The 19,221-nt window shown below is 36.4% G+C and overlaps 2 protein-coding genes and 2 long non-coding RNA genes across 6 annotated transcripts; 1 reads left to right on the plus strand and 3 right to left on the minus strand.

The window, feature by feature from the left end:
• Positions 1-1,849: 1,849 nt before the first annotated feature.
• On the minus strand, positions 1,850-4,596 carry zgc:158417 (uncharacterized protein LOC780838 homolog). The gene is made up of 4 exons (XM_056241575.1): positions 4,528-4,596; positions 3,501-3,561; positions 2,735-3,397; positions 1,850-2,665 (listed from the first exon to the last, which is right to left on the minus strand). Exons 2-4 carry the CDS (start codon positions 3,520-3,522, stop codon positions 2,352-2,354), a joined length of 999 nt encoding a protein of 332 aa, XP_056097550.1. The 5' UTR covers positions 3,523-3,561; positions 4,528-4,596; the 3' UTR covers positions 1,850-2,351.
• Positions 4,597-8,381: 3,785 nt separating this feature from the next.
• Positions 8,382-9,381, minus strand: LOC130076489 (uncharacterized). 2 transcript variants are annotated; one of them, XR_008805655.1, is made up of 4 exons: positions 9,284-9,381; positions 8,934-8,993; positions 8,764-8,844; positions 8,382-8,682 (listed from the first exon to the last, which is right to left on the minus strand). It is a non-coding gene; the product is annotated as an uncharacterized LOC130076489 (long non-coding RNA). The 2 variants fall into 2 exon arrangements; XR_008805654.1 differs by lacking the exon at positions 9,284-9,381 and having other exon boundaries at positions 8,383-8,682; positions 8,934-9,025.
• A 732-nt stretch (positions 9,382-10,113) lies between these two features.
• Positions 10,114-16,050, minus strand: ntan1 (N-terminal asparagine amidase). Of its 2 annotated transcripts, XM_056241577.1 has the most exons (11): positions 15,837-16,050; positions 15,212-15,314; positions 15,069-15,134; positions 14,873-14,981; positions 14,712-14,785; positions 14,581-14,634; positions 12,885-12,938; positions 12,203-12,300; positions 11,126-11,239; positions 10,215-10,384; positions 10,132-10,179 (listed from the first exon to the last, which is right to left on the minus strand). In XM_056241577.1, exons 1-10 carry the CDS (start codon positions 15,915-15,917, stop codon positions 10,223-10,225), a joined length of 915 nt encoding a protein of 304 aa, XP_056097552.1. In that variant the 5' UTR covers positions 15,918-16,050; the 3' UTR covers positions 10,132-10,179; positions 10,215-10,222. The 2 variants fall into 2 exon arrangements, with proteins under 2 accessions (XP_056097551.1, XP_056097552.1); XM_056241576.1 differs by having other exon boundaries at positions 10,114-10,384.
• On the plus strand, positions 11,843-12,317 carry LOC130076491 (uncharacterized). Its single transcript, XR_008805657.1, has 2 exons — positions 11,843-11,904; positions 12,186-12,317. It is a non-coding gene; the product is annotated as an uncharacterized LOC130076491 (long non-coding RNA).
• Positions 16,051-19,221: the final 3,171 nt, after the last annotated feature.

Here is a 19,221-nt window from a genome sequence, read left to right on the forward strand (position 1 = left end):
CTTAATTTCTAAGCAGCCAATCACATGGCGGCAACTCAGTGCATTTAGGCATGGTCAAGACAATCTCCTGCAGTTCAAACCGAGCATCAGTATGGGGAAGAAAGGTGATTTGAGTGACTTTGAACGTGGCATGATTGTTGGTGCCAGAAGGGCTGGTCTGAGTATTTCAGAAACTGCTAATCTACTGGGATTTTCACGCACAACCATCTCTAGGGTTTACAGAGAATGGTCCGAAAAAGAAAAAACATCCAGTGAGCGGCAGTTCTGTGGGCGGAAATGCCTTGTTGATGCCAGAGGTCAGAGGAGAATGGCCAGACTGGTTCGAGCTGATAGAAGGGCAACAGTGACTGAAATAACCACTCGTTACAACCGAGGTATGCAACAAAGCATTTGTGAAGCCACAACACGCACAACCTTGAGGCGGATGGGCTACAACAGCAGAAGACTCCACCGGGTACCACTCATCTCCACTACAAATAGGAAAAAGAGGCTACAATTTGCAAGAGCTCACCAAAATTGAACAGTTGAAGACTGGAAAAATGTTGCCTGGTCTGATGAGTCTCGATTTCTGTTGAGACATTCAGATGTTAGAGTCAGAATTTGGCGTAAACAGAATGAGAACATGGAACCATCATGCCTTGTTACCACTGTGCAGGCTGGTGGTGGTGGTGTAATGGTGTGGGGGATGTTTTCCTGGCACACTTTAGGCCCCTTAGTGCCAATTGGGCATCGTTTAAATGCCACGGCCTACCTGAGCATTGTTTCTGACCATGTCCATCCCTTTATGGCCACCATGTACCCATCCTCTGATGGCTACTTCCACCATGTCACAAAGCTCTAATCATTTCAAATTGGTTTCTTGAACATGACAATGAGTTCACTGTACTAAAATGGCCTCCACAGTCACCAGATCTCAACCCAATAGAGCATCTTTGGGATGTGGTGGAACGGGAGATTCGCATCATGGATGTGCAGCCGACAAATCTGCGGCAACTGTGTGATGCCATCATGTCAATATGGACCAAACTCCCTGAGGAATGCTTCCAGCACCTTGTTGAATCTATGCCACGAAGAATTGAGGCAGTTCTGAAGGCAAAAGGGGGTCCAACCCGTTACTAGCATGGGGTACCTAATAAAGTGGCCGGTGAGTAATTGTAAACAAAGGCTATAAAGACAAAAACAAACATTCAAGACATTCAGCTTTCTCCCGTTTCAGGTTCAAGTGAACATATGCTGAACAAAAACGTATGCCACAGAATACATTAATTTTTTAGTTTGTAAAGGCAACCACAGGAAACATGAAATCAAAAGAAAATATCAAAATAATGCTTAAAATATGAGCTACCAACCAACCTTGCAATGCAAGTTGTTTTTTCTTCTTTACTTCGGTAAATAAAATACTTTCACTCTTACTCATTACCAGGTCATACAGGTAACACCGGTACAGACGTGCATGCCTGTCAAATACTGTGGCAGGTTTAAAAAAAAGAAAAGAAAAGAAAAGAGGCAACTTAGTTCTAGGTGAAACAAAGTACATATTTGCATGCAGAAGTAGCAGGGGTCACAATCATTTCAGCAACATGCATCTGTGCATTTGGCAAATGATGTACACAAGACACTTTGAAGCATCTGCCAAATGCACAGATGCATGTTTGTAAGGGAGGATATAGGCTTCCAGTTTCATATGTAAACTGTTGCAGGTGCAAAATCCAGAAATGGAAAATGGCCTCACAATGTTTGACATATGAGATGTCAATATATTTTCCAAACCCTTACAGTATACGATTACTGGGCCACGAGTCTAGTTTACACTTAATAACCTATACATAAAATGCTAAACAACAAAAAATATTTGAATCCAAATAAATTTTATTTACATGGTATTTACATTGTGCTTGTACAGTCATTTAAAGGCACATGACATGAGAAACACATTTAAACATGCTGATGTGTTAAAACAATTGCTCAGGAAAATTCATCAACACCAGTACAAAATCTAGCAAACACCTGCTTCTTAGCTTCCTCAGATGCACATCTTTGCTATAAAGCATTTAAAGCTGTCTAAATGTGTTGATGAATGCTGGTATTTAGTAATGCAAGAACATTAAAATATAAATCCTAAGAAATTACAAATCCCACTTTGCATTCACCCTACTGACCTATGCAGTGTTTCATTCAAGAGTGTAAATTAGTGTAGTAAATGTATTTATGTATGTGTGAGTGTATATATATATATATATATATATAAAGACATATATATTATAAGCTCTTTATTCAGATGTTTATAATGTAGGGATGAATTCATGTTAATTGGGACATTTTTCCCAGGCATCTCAATGCCAAAATGTGTATCAACCTGAATTCACACTGCTATCTGTTGGTTTCTTTAAAGAGCGTGAATAAATGTGAGTGTACATGCACTTGGTGATACTCGCAAGTATAATCCCTACAATGATACCCAAGACTAATCCAATGCAAGACCCTAAAACTCCATATTCAGCTCCAGCAACTGCACCAATAAGAGCTCCAACTATTCCCATCAATATCAGTACAATAATCAGTCCTATCTTTTTGAATTCCATGCAAATTTTCGATATGTCTTCCACAGATTTGTCAGCCTCTGTGGTTTCTTTCTTCTCCACAGAATCTCCTTTGTCTTTATTCACTGTAAAAGAAAATAACACTAATAGATCCAGGGCTTCGGTAAATGTACGTTTAGTGAAGTAATACTCACAGTCAGGAGGATCTGCAATACTTCCACGTCTCTGTCTGAGTTCACTCTCACCAGAGGCTTCTTGTGTCTTGAGTTTAATCAGTTCAGCTTGTGGTGTGAAGAAATCACCACCGTTCTCCTCCACCAGGTCATCTATCTTCTTTAAAAGTTCATGGTTCTGAGCGCTTTTCTGAAGAACATAGTATTGTCCTCCACACTTGTCCAGGATTTTCTCTGCGCTGCAAATGTACTTTTTGATTTGTGTGTCCTCCACTCCTTCATCACAAGCGAACAGCAGGATCGTGTGTTTCCAGACGCACTCTGACAACAACTCCATGTGAGTTTGTGCTGCTGTAATTTCATTAGTAGAAGGTTCTTCAGAGAGAGTTTCCACCCCTATGACCAGAAGAAGAGCGTGAGGTCCTGGAGGACAAAGAGACACGCTTCTCTCAACTTCTTCTTTTATGTTCTCTGGTGATTGTTGTTTTGAAGTTCTGTCCCATCCTGGAGCTTCAACAACACTGATCCTCCGTCCCGCTGGATCTCGCTGATGTAACGTACACTGACCAACTTTCACTCCTGTCAGATTCTTGCGGTTCAGGATAGATTTTACCACTTTATTCTTATCGTCTCCCGCATTTCCTAGAATCACAATTCTGAGCTCTGACTGTACAGACGAACCTCCTTTAGAGCGAACACAATCAAATTAACAAATTAATATTATTCCATAATGGTGTTTAATCAATCATTTCATCATTGGAAAACACGCACAGAATGGTTGACCTACCCTGAGGAGATTTAGCAGCCATGATCTCAGTGTGTGAAGGTGTTTTTGCTCTTCATGGAAACTGATAACAAGAAAACACACAGTCTGTTCTACAAGTTTCAATTATTTCCCAAAGCTATTTAACATTAAAGGAACACGCCGACTTTTGGGGACTTTAGCTTATTCACCGTATCGCCCAGAGTTAGATAAGTCCATACATAAATTTTTCATCTCCGTGCGTGCGGTAACTCTATCTGACACACCCACCGTTAGCCTAGCTTAGCACAAAGACTGGATGTAAATGGCTCCAGCATACTAATCCAAAAAAGTGACAAAATAACACCAACATTTTCCTATTTACATATTGTGATTTGTATAGTCACAGAGTGTACAAATAACAAGGTCATATGAGACACAGCCATATTTTAACCGTATAAATACTGGGAACTATATTCTCAGAAGGCGAAGCACTACTTGGGCGGAGTGATTAGCGCAGCAGCGGAGAAGCCGTGGTGAGGAGCAGAGAGTTCGCTCAGAGTTGCGGTAAAAAAAAAAGTGAATAAGCTAAAGTCCAAAAAAGTCGGCGTGTTCCTTTAAGCAATGCCTAATCATCTAATCAGAAGATATAACATTCATTTTGAAGTAATTATTTATGCAAATTTGTGGCATGATTTTTTTCAGAGGAAATATGTGAAAAAATGTGTAGGGAAGGTTACTTTCAATTGCTCAGAAAAAGGTAATAGGCCTATTCCAAATTATAAAGCTTTCATTAGTCTATTAGCTCCGAGTCCACAGTCATTATAAGTTTATAATTGTAAGGTCTAAATCCTTTCACAATTGGCTTACATTATGAAAAATACTTCTTATATCAACAGACATAAAAGAGGAAAACTTGGGGAACATTTGAAGATCAAGTCCTGTTTTCTCGTTTAAGCTTAAACGCTGAACAAAAGCTTATTCAACAGCAGAATACACTTAAACTGGTTTTCATGCAAGCACAGAAAAACATATCAAACAATAAGCAAAATTTTATATTGTATCGACCTACCTCGCATTGCTAGTTGGTTGTTTTTCTGTACCTTTATTTCCGTGTGAAAATACTTTCAATTATGCCGTTTATGGTGTTGTGTATGAACTTTGAACAGTACCTTACCCAGGTAAAATTAATATTTGATGGTAGTGTCACACAAGGCGCATGCGGGCTCTGGTGGCGTGAGCTCGTAGGATCTGGTAATTGGTCACATGTTTAAAAAATCCAGATACTTTCTCAAATCTCAGATAAATATCAGACTGAAAAAAACTTTCATACGATTGGAAAAATTTTGATTTCTGTGTGTCTGGTTACTTGATATTAAATACTTTCTTCTGAGTGACAATCATACTCCATATAAACTATTTTAAACAACATTTTGATCATTGTTTTTATAATAATCATGCATTTCATCATACACAAAACCATTTATAATGAACTAAGGCATAAAGGTGATTGAAACTGATGAAAAATTGTAAAAAGTTACATTTCAGCACTTTTATTTTTAGTTTGTTCCAAAAGGATTATGTAAAATGTATAATTTATAAATGAGAAGTCATTTATAAAATGTTAGAAATCTGATTCATAAAGAGTTGGTTAATTTTCCAAATAAAATAAACAAATGCATTATGTATTTGTTCTTTCATTTCCAAAAAGTGATTTTGAAAATAAAAAACCACATCAAATACACACATTTCTACCATAGACTTTTCTGTAAATATATCCTTCCAACATAATCTTAAATACAATGATAAAACCAAATGCAAAATTACTTCTTTTCCAGCCTAAATCTTTCTAATATTTTGTAGGACATTTCTGTAATTTTGTCAGTGATTAAACTGCAATAAAATACCATTAAATGTCAATATATTTCCCAAAATTTACAGTATGCTTACTGGGCCATGAGTTTAGACTTATAACCGATCCATAGGCCTAAAATCCTAAACAACAAAAATTATTTTACTCCAAATAAATTGTATTTACATGCTTGTACAGTCATTTAGCCATGACATATGAGAAACATATTTAAACGTGATAAAATCACCTGCAAGATCCTTAAGGACAATTAAAAAATTATAAGGAAAACATTATTTTGTTACATTATTTTACTATGTTTTCACTAGTTCTGGGGCCTCATGTATCAACACTGCGTACGCACAAAAACACTGTGCTTGCTTGTTTGAAAAAGAATCTCTGATATTTTGTTGTAAATCTAAAGGTATGCATTACTTTTAAAGAAAAAAGTATTCTGATTATGTAACTCACATTGCTTGTATGCAGATTCTGAAATGTATACTCAAGGGTGTAACTTTGGTTTGAGCAGTGTGTGTGTGTGTGTGTGTGTGTGTGTGTGTGTTGGGGAGGCACAAAATTGGGAAAAAATGTTTTCGATTTGAATCCCATTTCCTGCATTAACATACATTTAAGGACTATGGTGATACAAAATCCAGGAAATAATTTGATCATGATGATAAATTCTGCCAAAAAGAATAGTAGGCTAAACTTTGTATAAGAAAAATATGTCTTACTTTCTTTAAAGGTGCTCTAAGCGATGTCATGTGTTTTTTAGGCCAAAACATTTTTTGTCACATACAGCAAACATCTCCTCACTATCCGCTGGCTGCCTGTCCCCTGAACACACTGTAAAGAAACGCGATCTCTGTAGACAGCCCATGCTTCACAAACAGCACCAAAAACAAACTGCAGCGACCCGCTCCCCAAAACATAACAAACTGTTCCAGCCAATGACCGACAAGAAGGGTTTGGGGGTGTGGTTTGGGGGGTTAGTGTGCGGATGAGGAGGAGGGAGGGTCTAGCTAGCCTCCGTTTTGTTTGACAATAGTTCGAACGTCAACAAGAAGTGACGTCACCCAGGATCGCTTAGAGAACCTTTAATAGGGGTTGATCGCCAAGACTTGAGAGAATCATTTTATAAAGTAAACAAATGTTAGCCATTAATGTTTTGTGTGTAAATAAAATGTAAATAACGTGAGACTTAATTTCCACTGTAATGTAGAAACAACATAAAGACAATATATTTTAAATAATTGTTTAATGGCATCTTTTTATGAATGAAGGCCAGTATCACTGATTTTAATACTTGATGTCTCGATGAAAATTATTTCCCCCCAAATTTTAAACATCTATTAGGCTTCAAAAAATATAACAACTTTTAATTTAAGTGAACTGAAAACAAACCTTACATAAACCCATAATAAATGCCATATTTACCTGTACTGTAAAAAGTGTTCAGTTCACTTACTTAAAAAAAATGAGTAGGCTACACTTAATGCTTAATTGAAAGAAATAAGTAAGTAATGTTCATTTTTTTGATTGTGCATGAAGTATATTTACTTAATAATTTTAAGGCAATGGTTTTCCTCATTTTTTTTAAGTAGCCTAAGTGAACTGAACACTTTTTACAGTGTTGTGCCTTTCCTGTCTAACAGGTATGAAATAGACTATACAGAAATTGAATACAGTTATAAAACAGTCCACACTTCATAAATTATAAATGAAATATAGATTAATCCTTATTAAAGCTACAAGTGTTCTTTAGTCAATAGCAGTGAGTAATGTTCTCTGTTCCCTTTGTTCTTTGGTTAACTTTACTGACAGACAGAATTAGTGGCTGCTGTCACTTTAAGATCTGCCGCTGCTGACAGGATCTCATCTCATTCTCTCACTACTCTTTACTTCCATTTAAGATTTTATTTAACTCATTTAAGACTGTTCTTGTGAGGATACTCAACAAAACTGGCATTTTGGCATACATGTGTGTGTGTTATTGTTCGTTCAAACGCGAGAAAATCGCGTCTTTCTGTGCGTGTGTGTGTGTCACTCAGGACATTCACTGACAGCGCGTTCTCTTTGTCTTGTCGCGCAAAGCATTTGCGTGAACAAGAGAGTGATCATTTAATAACCCTAGCTAAAGGATGACAGGAAAAAAGGATGCTGCGTTAATTCCGTTAAATATTTTTTAACACATTAAAGCTGGACAAAAAATAATCACATGCGTTAATGTTGACAGCACTAACGTTACTTGTCATGGGCATACATTGCTGACAGAAAATGCTGCGGTTTAAAGTGGACACGTTTTCATGGTAACTTAGGCCTAAACAGAATGTTTTTTAGTTAAGCTACACAGAATGTTCTATATTAAATATTTAGCTAACAGTCTGAAGTTACCTAGCAGCAGTGTATGCTAACGTTAGCTCAGTCAAGCTAACATCAACAGGTGTAGACAGAAAATATGACTATCCTGACCTAAGCAAATTTACTGAATCAACCAACTCACATCTCCTTTCTCTCTTTTCATCCATGATGACATTATTCACCTGTTGTTGTTTCTGGCGTTTCATTGCTGACTGTGCCGCAGCCGCTATCCCCGATCATTACAACTTTCCCAGCCAGTAATATTGCGTTTAAAAGACGTCTAATGGCCGTCAAGACAAACTGTGTCTGTCCCCATTACGCATGTATAACGTTACTTAATAACATTACAAAATACTATTCTGGACTGTTTGCGCTAATGTCTGCACCAGCCTGTAGGCTTCTGATCAACTTTGTAGCTTATGGTGTAAATGTTCTGCTTTAGGTTGGATAAAAGCGTGAATACATTTGAATGTAAATGTACAATGTAAAAAATAAACGTAAGTTTAGTTGCTGCCTTAAATGTTTAAGTAGGCCTACAATCAACTTGGCTAGTAAGACAATATTGTTGGTTAACTTAAAAAAGTAAATTACCTGGTTGGCTCATAATTTTGAGTCAATTAAAAATTTGTTAATACAATGAAGGAGATTCCAAATATTTATCTTTTAAATATTTTATATTTATTTAATTATCTAAGTTGGGTTGATGAAAGAAAAAAGTTGTGATAACAAATCATGAAAATATTTGTTAACAGTGTGCCTGTAAGACCTTGAAATTGCTTATTTTATGAGTAAAAGTAATGTAAAATCATATGTTGCCATGAATTATTGACATCAATTTTGAAAGTATCATCCCTACAAGAACTCCGGAGATTATTCCCTTGCAAGATCCCGAAACTCCAGCTTGAGCTCCAACAACTGAGCCGATAAGAGCCGCAACTACAACCATCAGCACAAATCTGTGGAGTTCAATGTAAACTCTCTGCGTCTTCTCTTCTGAATCTTCTTTGTCATTTCTCACTGTAAAAGAAAATAACACTAATAATCAGTGCTTTAGTGATTGAGAGAGCAGCTGAATAGGTTTAGTGGAAAAATACTCACAGTTATGAATATTGTTCTGCAAACTTCACCTGACCTCACTTTCACAAAATGGTTTTTCCTTTTTCTCAATCGGTTCATTATCTTGTGGAAAGAAATCACCATGACTCTCTTCTAATAAATACAGTAGGTGTCTAATCAAATTATTTTATTGTTGAAATAAATTGACCGACCTTTAGAAGGTGTAGCGCCCATGATCTCAGTGTGTGAAGGTGTTTTTGCTCTTCATGAAACTGATAACAAGAAAACTGAACTTAATACACAGCCATTTTACCATGTTTTAAAACGTTAAGTATCACAGATGTAACACTAAGTTCATAACACATATTAACACTAATTTATTTAAAGATTTCCCCCCATTATCATTATATGAAAAAAAAAATGTGTAGGAAAGATGCAAAAGTGAACCTATGCTGAACAAAAGCTTATGCAACAACCGAATACACTTTAGAAAGTTTTTCAAACATGCAAGCACAGAAAACATATCAAACAATAAGCAAAATATCATATTTCATCCGCATACCTCGTCTTGGTCGTTCTTCTGTAGTCTATACCTTTACTTCCGTGTAAAATATGTTCATTTATGAACTTTGAGCAATACTTTATCCATGTAAATTAATTATTAACAGTTGGCCATTAAGGTGCATAGACAATTTTCTATGTATATGGTTAATTTTCGTAATAAAATATTAGTATTTTGTAGGACACTTCTCTACCCTAAACTAAAGTGTTACTATTATAAATGTTATTTTTACATGTAGCACCATATATGAATTATAATTTCTGTTGCCTAAAACATTGAGTTGATTATTTTCAAATATTTTACATTTTTTTGTTTCATTGTTTAAAGTTAAATAGCCTATCATGCATTTTGAATACAGATATGTTGTACTTTAGTATTTCATATTGGACAAACCTTTCATCTAATATCTGTCAATAAACAGATTCCCTCATTTCATTCTCTTTTTCTTCCTAAAGATGAATATACTTAACATTTCCATTGTTATTACATAAAGGACTCGATATACAAAACAAAATGTTTCCTCTGGTAACAGAATTTTAATTCTCTTATTTCTCCTCAAAGGACACAAACACACACTGTATTTACAGTTTCCAAAATGAATTCATAAAGAGCAAATGAGACCAAGCTGGATATTAGGAAGAAAACAACATGAGATCATATCAGTTTAAAATAAAGCACACGTCTTATGATGCATGTACACACACATGAAATAAAATAGAAATAAAAGAGTTAACAGGCTCTTGTCTCGATGTAAGGGCCGTCTTTGAAAAACACGCATTAGTAAACCATCTTCAGATATTTCACTCTGCATAGAAACGGCCTTCACAGCAGCTTTCAGATCAGTGTAAAGGAGCTTCTACTGTAACGCTCAAAGGCCTTTGGCTGGGTGTCAGTGGGTCACATAGGTCAGACTCTCACCCCATCCTCAGAGGTCAGAGGTCAGACTCTCGCCCACCCCCCCTCCTCCGAGCGCCGGTAGAGCTGAGCCTGTCCGCCGGGGAACAGCTCGTCTGCGCTGGGATGATCCAGGAGGAACCGGATGGTGGATTTGATGTGCTGGATGAAGTGAGGAGGTTCTGCACATGGAGACGTGGACAAAAACTGAAGGACAAACGGACATTAATGAGCTTCGCTTTTCATCCTGCAGATCTCATTAATGACTGAACACACATCAAGCAACATTAAACATTTCTAAATGATCCGATAAACTTCTCACACACAATCTCCTACACTCCTCCTTTCGTCTGATTGACAGTTTAGACTTTTTAATACAGTAAGAGTCTTTTAGTATAATTGTACAAACGTCCTCTTTCAGCTCAAGCTTCTCGTGTCTTTCTGATGTCAAATATGCAGTAAAAGCAAGAATAACTTTAATATTGTTAGTGATATTTTAAGATGAACACTTACTGGACTGAAGCGACTGAGGTTTACATGATTTACACGATTTTCATGAGCATCTAATATGATCATCAGGCTTTTGAGGAAGGTTTATTTGTTCATCTCTCAATCATCATTCTATTGCATTCCATTAAATGTTTTAAAAATACAGAGCTTTGATCATAAATCTAAGCATTTAAAAATCATCTTAAGACATTTTAGGCAGATATTAATATTTATATGATTTTATGACAGTCTCTGCTATAACGATCTCATTGATTTATATTGCAAGCATCAGAATTTCATCTTATTTTTTGTCCATATAAATATCAGCATCTGCACCAAATTGCACATTTTTGCTCAGTTTGAGTCTCTGAATAAAACTATACCAGAAAAAAATGAGCGATATATTAAAATATGATACTCAACAGAAGCACGCATGTAAACTCTGAAGGGCGTTCAGACCTGGAGGATAGTTTCATCATCTTGAGAAAGCCAGAAGCCCATGTCTTCGTTCGGCGTCCATCGGCACGGGCCGATCCTCACGAGCTCTCGGCTGGAGTCATACACATCAACCATCTGTCAAGAACAGTTGCAGTCAAGTCTCCTTCATTTATACTTTTTACAATAGAGTGTTTCAAAGCAGCTTTACTGTGATGACAGGAAAATAATGCAACAAAATTTGTTTCTAGAAGAAAATAGCATCACAGTCCAGCTTAAGTAAGTTCAGTGATGGTGCATCTTTGTTGTAAAAAAGTTATTAATTTAGTTCATATATATATACAGCCGCTCTGGAGAAAACCGTGATGTCATCGTCCAGCTCAGTTCAGTTCTCATATAACGGTGTCAATCCAGGCAGATTAATAATATTGTTGAATATTAAATTAAATGTCCCCAAATAAGCAAGACAAAAGCCAAAGGCGACAGTGACAATGAACCAAACCTCCATCAGTGACAGAATAGAGAGAAAAACCTTCCCAGCAGGCAATTTTGCTTTTAAAAGACGTCTAATAGCCGTCCAAACTCAGCGCAGACGTCTAGGCTAAAACAAGGCAAATTGTGGGCAGTGAGTGAAAATATAATAGATGATTAGATAACAAGGAAATGAAATGAGTGAAGAAATGAAACCGAACACCTTGTAATCACTGTTTACTTTGCTAACATGATGAAATATCTTACATTTCGTAAGTTATTTTGGGAAAAAACGACATGTATCCAAATTCAGGGTTATTTTGGCTAGAAGTGTGTTACTCATAGCCGGACTACATCGGGTCTACGGTTAACCTAGACGGTGAAATGACGGCTATTGCTTGCTGGGTTGAGAGAAACTCGCTCAGTTCTCCTCAGGCCAACGAACCAACAGTGTATGATTATGATTCAGGCATCATTACGGGTCAGATTGGATTCAGAATATTATCCAGTTCAATCTGAGAGTCCATCAGTTCGGCTACTCAGATCTGATTGGTCAATAGTATCATCACGCAGTCAGATATTTGTAATGAGCGCTACATATGAAAGAGATTAGTTGTGTGATCTGTGTACCGGTCCTCCAGAGAAGCTGCGAGCGGACCTGAGCTCCTCCGCCGGCCCTCGACACGCAAACGAGGCTGGAAACATGTGACCGGTTTTAACGTTCACACCTGCGATCACACAGAAACACACACATGAACAGCTGCAGGATTAATGCAATAACTCTGATGTGGATTACAACGAGAAACACTTATAAACTGGTGGTTTACACAACAAAAGTGATTTAAATAACATAAAAGCTTGATGGTTTAACATTTGAAAATGAAGAAATTATACAGTTTCTGTGATATAATGTTATTATTATTATATTATTTTTCTTAATATACTCATTTAAATAAATAATAATACATTTATGTTTTTAAAATAAATAATAATCATCTATTATTAATCAATTATTATTATTTTATTGCCCAAATAATGTCATCACACAAATTTTGGATAAACTAGCACAAACCTGGAGCCTTAAAAAATAAAATAAATTGCAATCACAATATTTATCATAATTTGACCGCACTGGTCACACTTTATGTTTATTATTGAGTGAAACTGGTGAGGACATTGAAAAATGTGCCTTTATTAGTGTAGTTTATATTATCTTGTGCATCATTCTGTATTTCTCTTTCAACACATTTAATTCATAATGTAAACGCACACTTCAGATAACAGAGACATCATGAGGAGAAGCTGATATTACCTATCCCATACACCACTGGCCGATGAACCCCGTCTCGGATCACGTCGTTCATGTCTGTACAAACACAATTATGTTATTACTCAGAGTTTCCTGAAGTCATACATCAGCTGAAGAACAGACTCAAACAACTGCATAAAACACAATGTGCAAATGTACGTTTAAGCCGCTATTCAACGAAGGGACAATTTACCATGAATAATGACTATTGAGTATGTTCCTCTCAGCATAATTTAACCTCCCGATTTGGAATATAACAAATTAATTGTAATGACTACTTTTCCAGTGTTTTTTTTTGGATGTGGTTTGCTGAAGTTTCATCGTATGATTTTTTTTTGTGGTCAACAGAAAGAATAACATACAGGTTTACATTTTAAGAGTGAACTGTCAATTTAAAGGGGCTATATGTAAGAATTTTCATGCATTAATCACTTTTTTTATTGCTAATGTGTGAACAGCTTGTAACGAAACTTTAAAAACGAGACATTCCTCGAGTTCTTAGTTTGTCTATGAAAGCCTGTAGACTGATTTTTATATGAAGGATTCAAAACGTTTTTGCCGGGAAAATCAAAAGCATGTGACGGTTGATGAAATTAATATTTACAGTGTTCAGGATAATGCCGATAGAGCCATTCTGTACTGTAATGTCAATGTGTCATGCAAGGAAAAGGGATTAATTAAAACTATAGTCTCTCGTAGCCAGATATTTAGTCTATATTCTCAAATATACTTTATAATCAAACTATCATAATAATGAGTGTGATATTAATGAGCTCATCTGTCGTCAAATCTCAGATCTGCTGAGAACATCCACATCTCTATGATCAGACGATGAACGAATCGCTGTTTCTCACCGCTGGCATTTTTGTTGTGTGTTTATTATTGTTATTGAGAGGAAAGCGCATCACATATTTCCATATTCATCTAACCGTCGCTCTAGCAGTGGACGGCGTCGGGATGTTCCTTAACAGTTTATCACAGCTAATGTATTTCCAACTTCTTTTTACTTCTAAGCAGAGAATAAGAGCTTCATCGTGAGAATATCAGGGTCTTGACTCCCGTTCAGTCTCATATACGTCACGTGTGCACGAACAGTAAGGGCTGCAGTTCACTATAACGGCCACCGGTGTCACTATAACACAGTTTCTGAACTCTACATACAGCCCCTTTAATGCAACACCAAGTAACTTTTCCTCTGCGGTCGCCCTACAGGTTGGAAGCGGAATTGTCCATTACCGCTGTCGTAAATAATTTAGCCTAGCGCAGCCTACTGTCGCACGCACGCTCGTTGTTTATCCAGCACCGGCTTTGGAATGAACGATGTCCACAGAAAAGGTAGAGTATGTTGCATGATTTCATGAAAGTATGATGTATTGCGACATCAGAAACGAAGAAAAACAAAATAATGACTATTGTAACGCTTGACGTAAAGCAAGTCAAATTTGTAGTTTTCTTATGTCTCATTAGAACTACAGAAACGCGGCCGATCTGGCAATCTTACACAGCGTGGTTATAGCAGATATAGGACTGCAAAGCAAATCCAGAAGTGCCTTTCACCCTGTTACGACTTAATGAACCACTGAAACGATTTTGGAAACATTATTTTAAGGTAAAAAATCGTACTTAGTGTTGCTTTAAGGTGAGCTTAGAGAAACAAGAGAATTAGTCAGACAGTGAAGAGCACGGGCGCTCCTCTGACCTGTGATGCAGCACGTCTCCAGGTGAATGTCTTCCTTCTGCTTCTGAAAGGCAGCTGTAAAACAAAACACTCTCATATTCTGATCTCACAGTGAGCGTTTCGTCTTCATCACACATTTGTACACAACGTACCTAGAATACTAAGGCTGAGCGAGTGAGAGGTCTTCTTGTCGTCATCGAAACCCCCCACAAGATGCAGCTCCAGTCTGAAAACACACACACACACACTCCTAAAGTCATTATATATTTGAAAACCCCATTAGAGCAGAGTGATGCATGAAGATCTACAGCACCTGCCGTCTTTATCCGGGTTGCTTTTAGAAGTGACGGCATTGACTATAAGAGGAACTTCAGTCCATGTGCTGGAACCATCACAGTGTGCAAGGCAAGTCGCTCCGCTGCCTTCAGAACAGAAGAAACACAGGATCACACACCCGTACATGCAGTGAAATGGCATCAGATATTGATTTGAAGAAGGTTTCGTGTCACCTGTGTGTCGGAGCACGACTAAATGGCATGTTGTGGCATCATCAGAGCCCAGGATGGAGACCGAATCTGAGGAAAGAGAAACATCAGTGTCTGTTTGATTGACAGACGTCATCTGCTCATCACACACACACACACACACTCACTGTCCGCTGGAGTCGTGGACGCAAACTCTCTCTGCTGGACGTACAGGAGCTGCTCAGGGTCCACAGGCTCCGGGCTTCTGCACACAAACTGCTGCGCACTTTCCTAAGAGAGAAACACACATTAATGTGACAAAACACTCTACTGTCAACTCTATATGCAGAGTGTGTGAATGGTGACAAAAGTAATGTTTTTAACATCAAGATGCATGTAGGAATTCAAGTTTGAACTTTTTTCTTTTTATTTATTATTATGCATTTTTGCAAGACACTTCAATAGTCCTGCAGAGTGGAAAATAAATTCATAAATTTAACCAACATTACACGTAGTCTGTATATGAGCTAATTAATAGGTTGCATGAAAAAAGAGCATTATATATAAATATGTATATACAGTATATATAATAGGGCTGTAAAATCTAACACACACACATTATAAAGTATATTTGAGGTTGTATTGAGGTTTTATTATTATACTTTTCAGGATTTCTACCTTTGTATCTGTATACCCGAGTAAGTTTTTAAATATAAAGTGAAAGAGGGTCTATGTATCATAGTCTCTGCATACATACTGCCATATTATATTACTTCAAATATTAAATTGGCTATCAGATTACTGTGTTTGTACCTTCAGATGCGGGTTTTTGCTGAAGAGTTCTGCGGTTGAGTTCACGCGCTCTATTCGCTTATTCTGAGTCAACAGCGGCATCCTGACATTGATTACATCTGATCATCTGATTATTTTATTAAACTTTGATGATTAATAACTCATGTGAATTTCTCCTCCATCTCACCGCTGGACCTCTCTTCCGCGGTGCACACACGTCACAGGTCATGTGACTCTGAACAGTAGAACTGATTCGCTAGAAGGGACATTAACCGGAAGTCAGTTTAACTGAAGAACAAATCCAGAGGAAAGGCTGATGAGGGTTTATCATGTGCGATACATGTACAGACCGAAAGGCGGCGCACTGCTGACTGCAATTAATAAACGGCTCATCAGTCATCAATAAAAAAAATGGCATTTAATTGAAGTCCTTGTAAAACACATAGACATTTTCTGTAATGTAGCTTGTGTAATAATTTAATTAAATAAATTATAGTTAAACAAATATATATATATGTAACTATGTGTAATATCGCTGTTGACCAGCAGGGGGCTCTAGTGCATCACCTTTATCTTAGTTAATGACATTGAGCGCCTGGGTTTGCTCAGGAGGAAGTTTTTTTTCTTTCCTTATGCTAAATGTTTAAGAAATGTTCCGATGAGTTAATGTGTAATCCATCTCCTGGTATAAACACAATGTACAGTAGGCTATCCGTACAATAATTGTACAGAATAAAGAATGATTACAAAAAAAGCAACCCCTTTATCACTTGTTCGAATTTGAGAAATATATTTATTTTTAATAGACAATTAATAAAAAGTTAAATATTCGAAATGGCTATTAGCCTCCAAAAGTACTACCATAGTTACAAACAGCTAGTTAAAAGTAAAAAAAAAAAAAAAAAAAAAAGCTTGGCAAATCTTACTATGTTTATAACTATTTAAATGAAGGAATTAAAGTGCCAACTCACTGTGACCGTGTGTGTATGTATATTGATCACAGTTTTTCAGGGAACATGTTTACAATGGAATCACAATCTCAGGAATTACTCAGTGTTTAATCACTTTCATTGCACAACTACAGTACAAACAGTGACGAATAAAAGTCTGAAACCACTTATCTAGAAGCTTCTATTTTGCATTCATAATTTACACAATTCTCTTTTTTTTTTAAACCATATTCTAACTTTGTCCTGTGACTAAACCAAGTTTGTTCTCATGCTGGAGAAACACATCCAGATCAAATGCGTTACAGATCCTTTACTGTGTCCTGGATTCACACATATATATTCACATACATGTATACATATTATATATGTATATTCATACATTCTCACACACACACACACACACACACACACACACACACACACACACACACACACACACACACACACACACACAGTATACTCACTACTTACTTACCTAATATAATAAAAATATTTTATTTGAATAACGTTTTATTCATTAATAGCTAATTTATTTATTTACCGTATTTGAAACGTACTGATTTATCATCATATTTGTAGAAGGTTCTTCAGGACAATAAAAACCTGAAAAATATTAATGCATTTTTAAAGAAAATTATGTAATATATCTGTTACATGTGCCTTGTCTTGTTTATCAATGAGTTTTTATTTGTTGTAAAAGCCCCTATGGACAGGTGTTGAAAATTAGCACATGTGCTATAACACTTTAAACAATGCATCTGGTTCGTCCAATGTTATTGCTATATTCATATTAAATAAAAAACAATTAAAAAAAAGTTTTGTGTTTAGTTTGTGCTATTTGGATTTTTATTTTGAAGTGTATTTTCTGTTCCCATCGCCTGTTTCTATAGTAACCCTTGTTTGTTGCCACAGTGATTGATTACCCTCACCTGTTTCTGGTTAGCTTCTCAGTGTTTGGTCTCCATCGGTTCTGAATGAAACATCCCACGTTGCAATATCAGGCCCCAGCACGCTGGATTTAATGAGCTAGAGCACCATTATATAAAACCAAAGAGAATGAGGCACCAACTCTCTCCTTAGATTCACACACACACACTCAGGTGTGTTTGATCCATCGGTCTGTGATTATTCACTCACTGAATGAAACGCATGAAAATTAGGCGTTTTATCCTCAGTTTTTCAGTCTCTGGTGTTTTTTGTCTCGGATGAATACACCCGCACTTCACAGGAACAGGTGTGTGTGTGTCGGTCTAAATGAGTTTTTCAATGCATGCGTGTGAATATTCATGGACTGTCAGCAAAAGGACAAGCTGTCTAAACTCACTTTAATACCGAATGAATCATGCGAACACTAGAAAGTGAGCGTTGTGTTTGTAGTGTAAGTGGCCTGAACAGATTCTGTACGTAACGGCTGATTCCTGTTGAGGGAAATGGAGCTTTTCCTGTTTATAAAGAGTTTCCAGCCAATCAGTGGCTTTCATTCAATCCAGATGCAGGTTTCAGCATCAATCAAATCATCTAAAAAAAAAAAAAATCATAAAACCATAAAAGCTGCAGTCTGAGACAAATAAAGTTCTTGGACTCTAAAGAAACTTATGAACAAGAAGAAATGCATCAGGAGATCAAGACAATGGCTGTTTTCTTAAATGAAAAACAATTCCTCCTTTTGCTGACTTACATTAAATGTTATGATAAAAGAAGCTTTTAATTTGATCAAATCCTCTCAAAGCTGCTTTTAGATATTATCCATTAATGAAATCCCTGGAAACAAACCATTGTAGATGAAACAATATATACACAAGCAAAGAGCTAATGCAATAACTAACTAACATGAAATACACAAATCGACTATATATTCTGATCAATAGATATTTAATGGGCACATACATTTAGAAAATAATATAAATTATGTATTTAATTGCGCTCCCTTTCAAGCAGAACACGTTAAGGTAGTAGTTATAAATGTATAATTATAGTGACTAAACTTTATTCATAACACTGAAAAATAGCAGCTTTTTGAATGTTAGTTCTAGCACTTAGATTAATGCATGTGTTAGATAAATTAAACACACCTGTGAGAAATTTAGATTGTGCAGTGTTATTAAAGTCCATGAACAGAATTAAACAGAGATACTATGGAAATATTGTACATTTAACAGGTGCTGAGTGACAGATCATGAACTTTAACCCTTAGAGAGCAGAAGGGAGAGAATAACGTCAAATAATCCAGAAAGCAAATAAACAGCAAACGTCAAACTAACAGACATGCATTTATTTGTGAATGAATCCTCCAAACAGATACATGTAATCCAGTGATGTAAAGATATATATACACATTTATAAAAATATGAACATACACATTTTATTGATATTTCTAAGTGCTTTAACAGGCATCAAACTATAAATGAGTTATTTTAAATACTTTCACGAGGAAGCATCTACATGCTGCATTTGGT

The sequence above is a fragment of the Rhinichthys klamathensis genome, unplaced genomic scaffold (assembly GCF_029890125.1).
Source record: "Rhinichthys klamathensis goyatoka isolate OS25496 unplaced genomic scaffold, OSU_Roscu_1.1 h1tg000654l_1, whole genome shotgun sequence".
Classification (NCBI taxonomy): domain Eukaryota; kingdom Metazoa; phylum Chordata; class Actinopteri; order Cypriniformes; family Leuciscidae; genus Rhinichthys; species Rhinichthys klamathensis.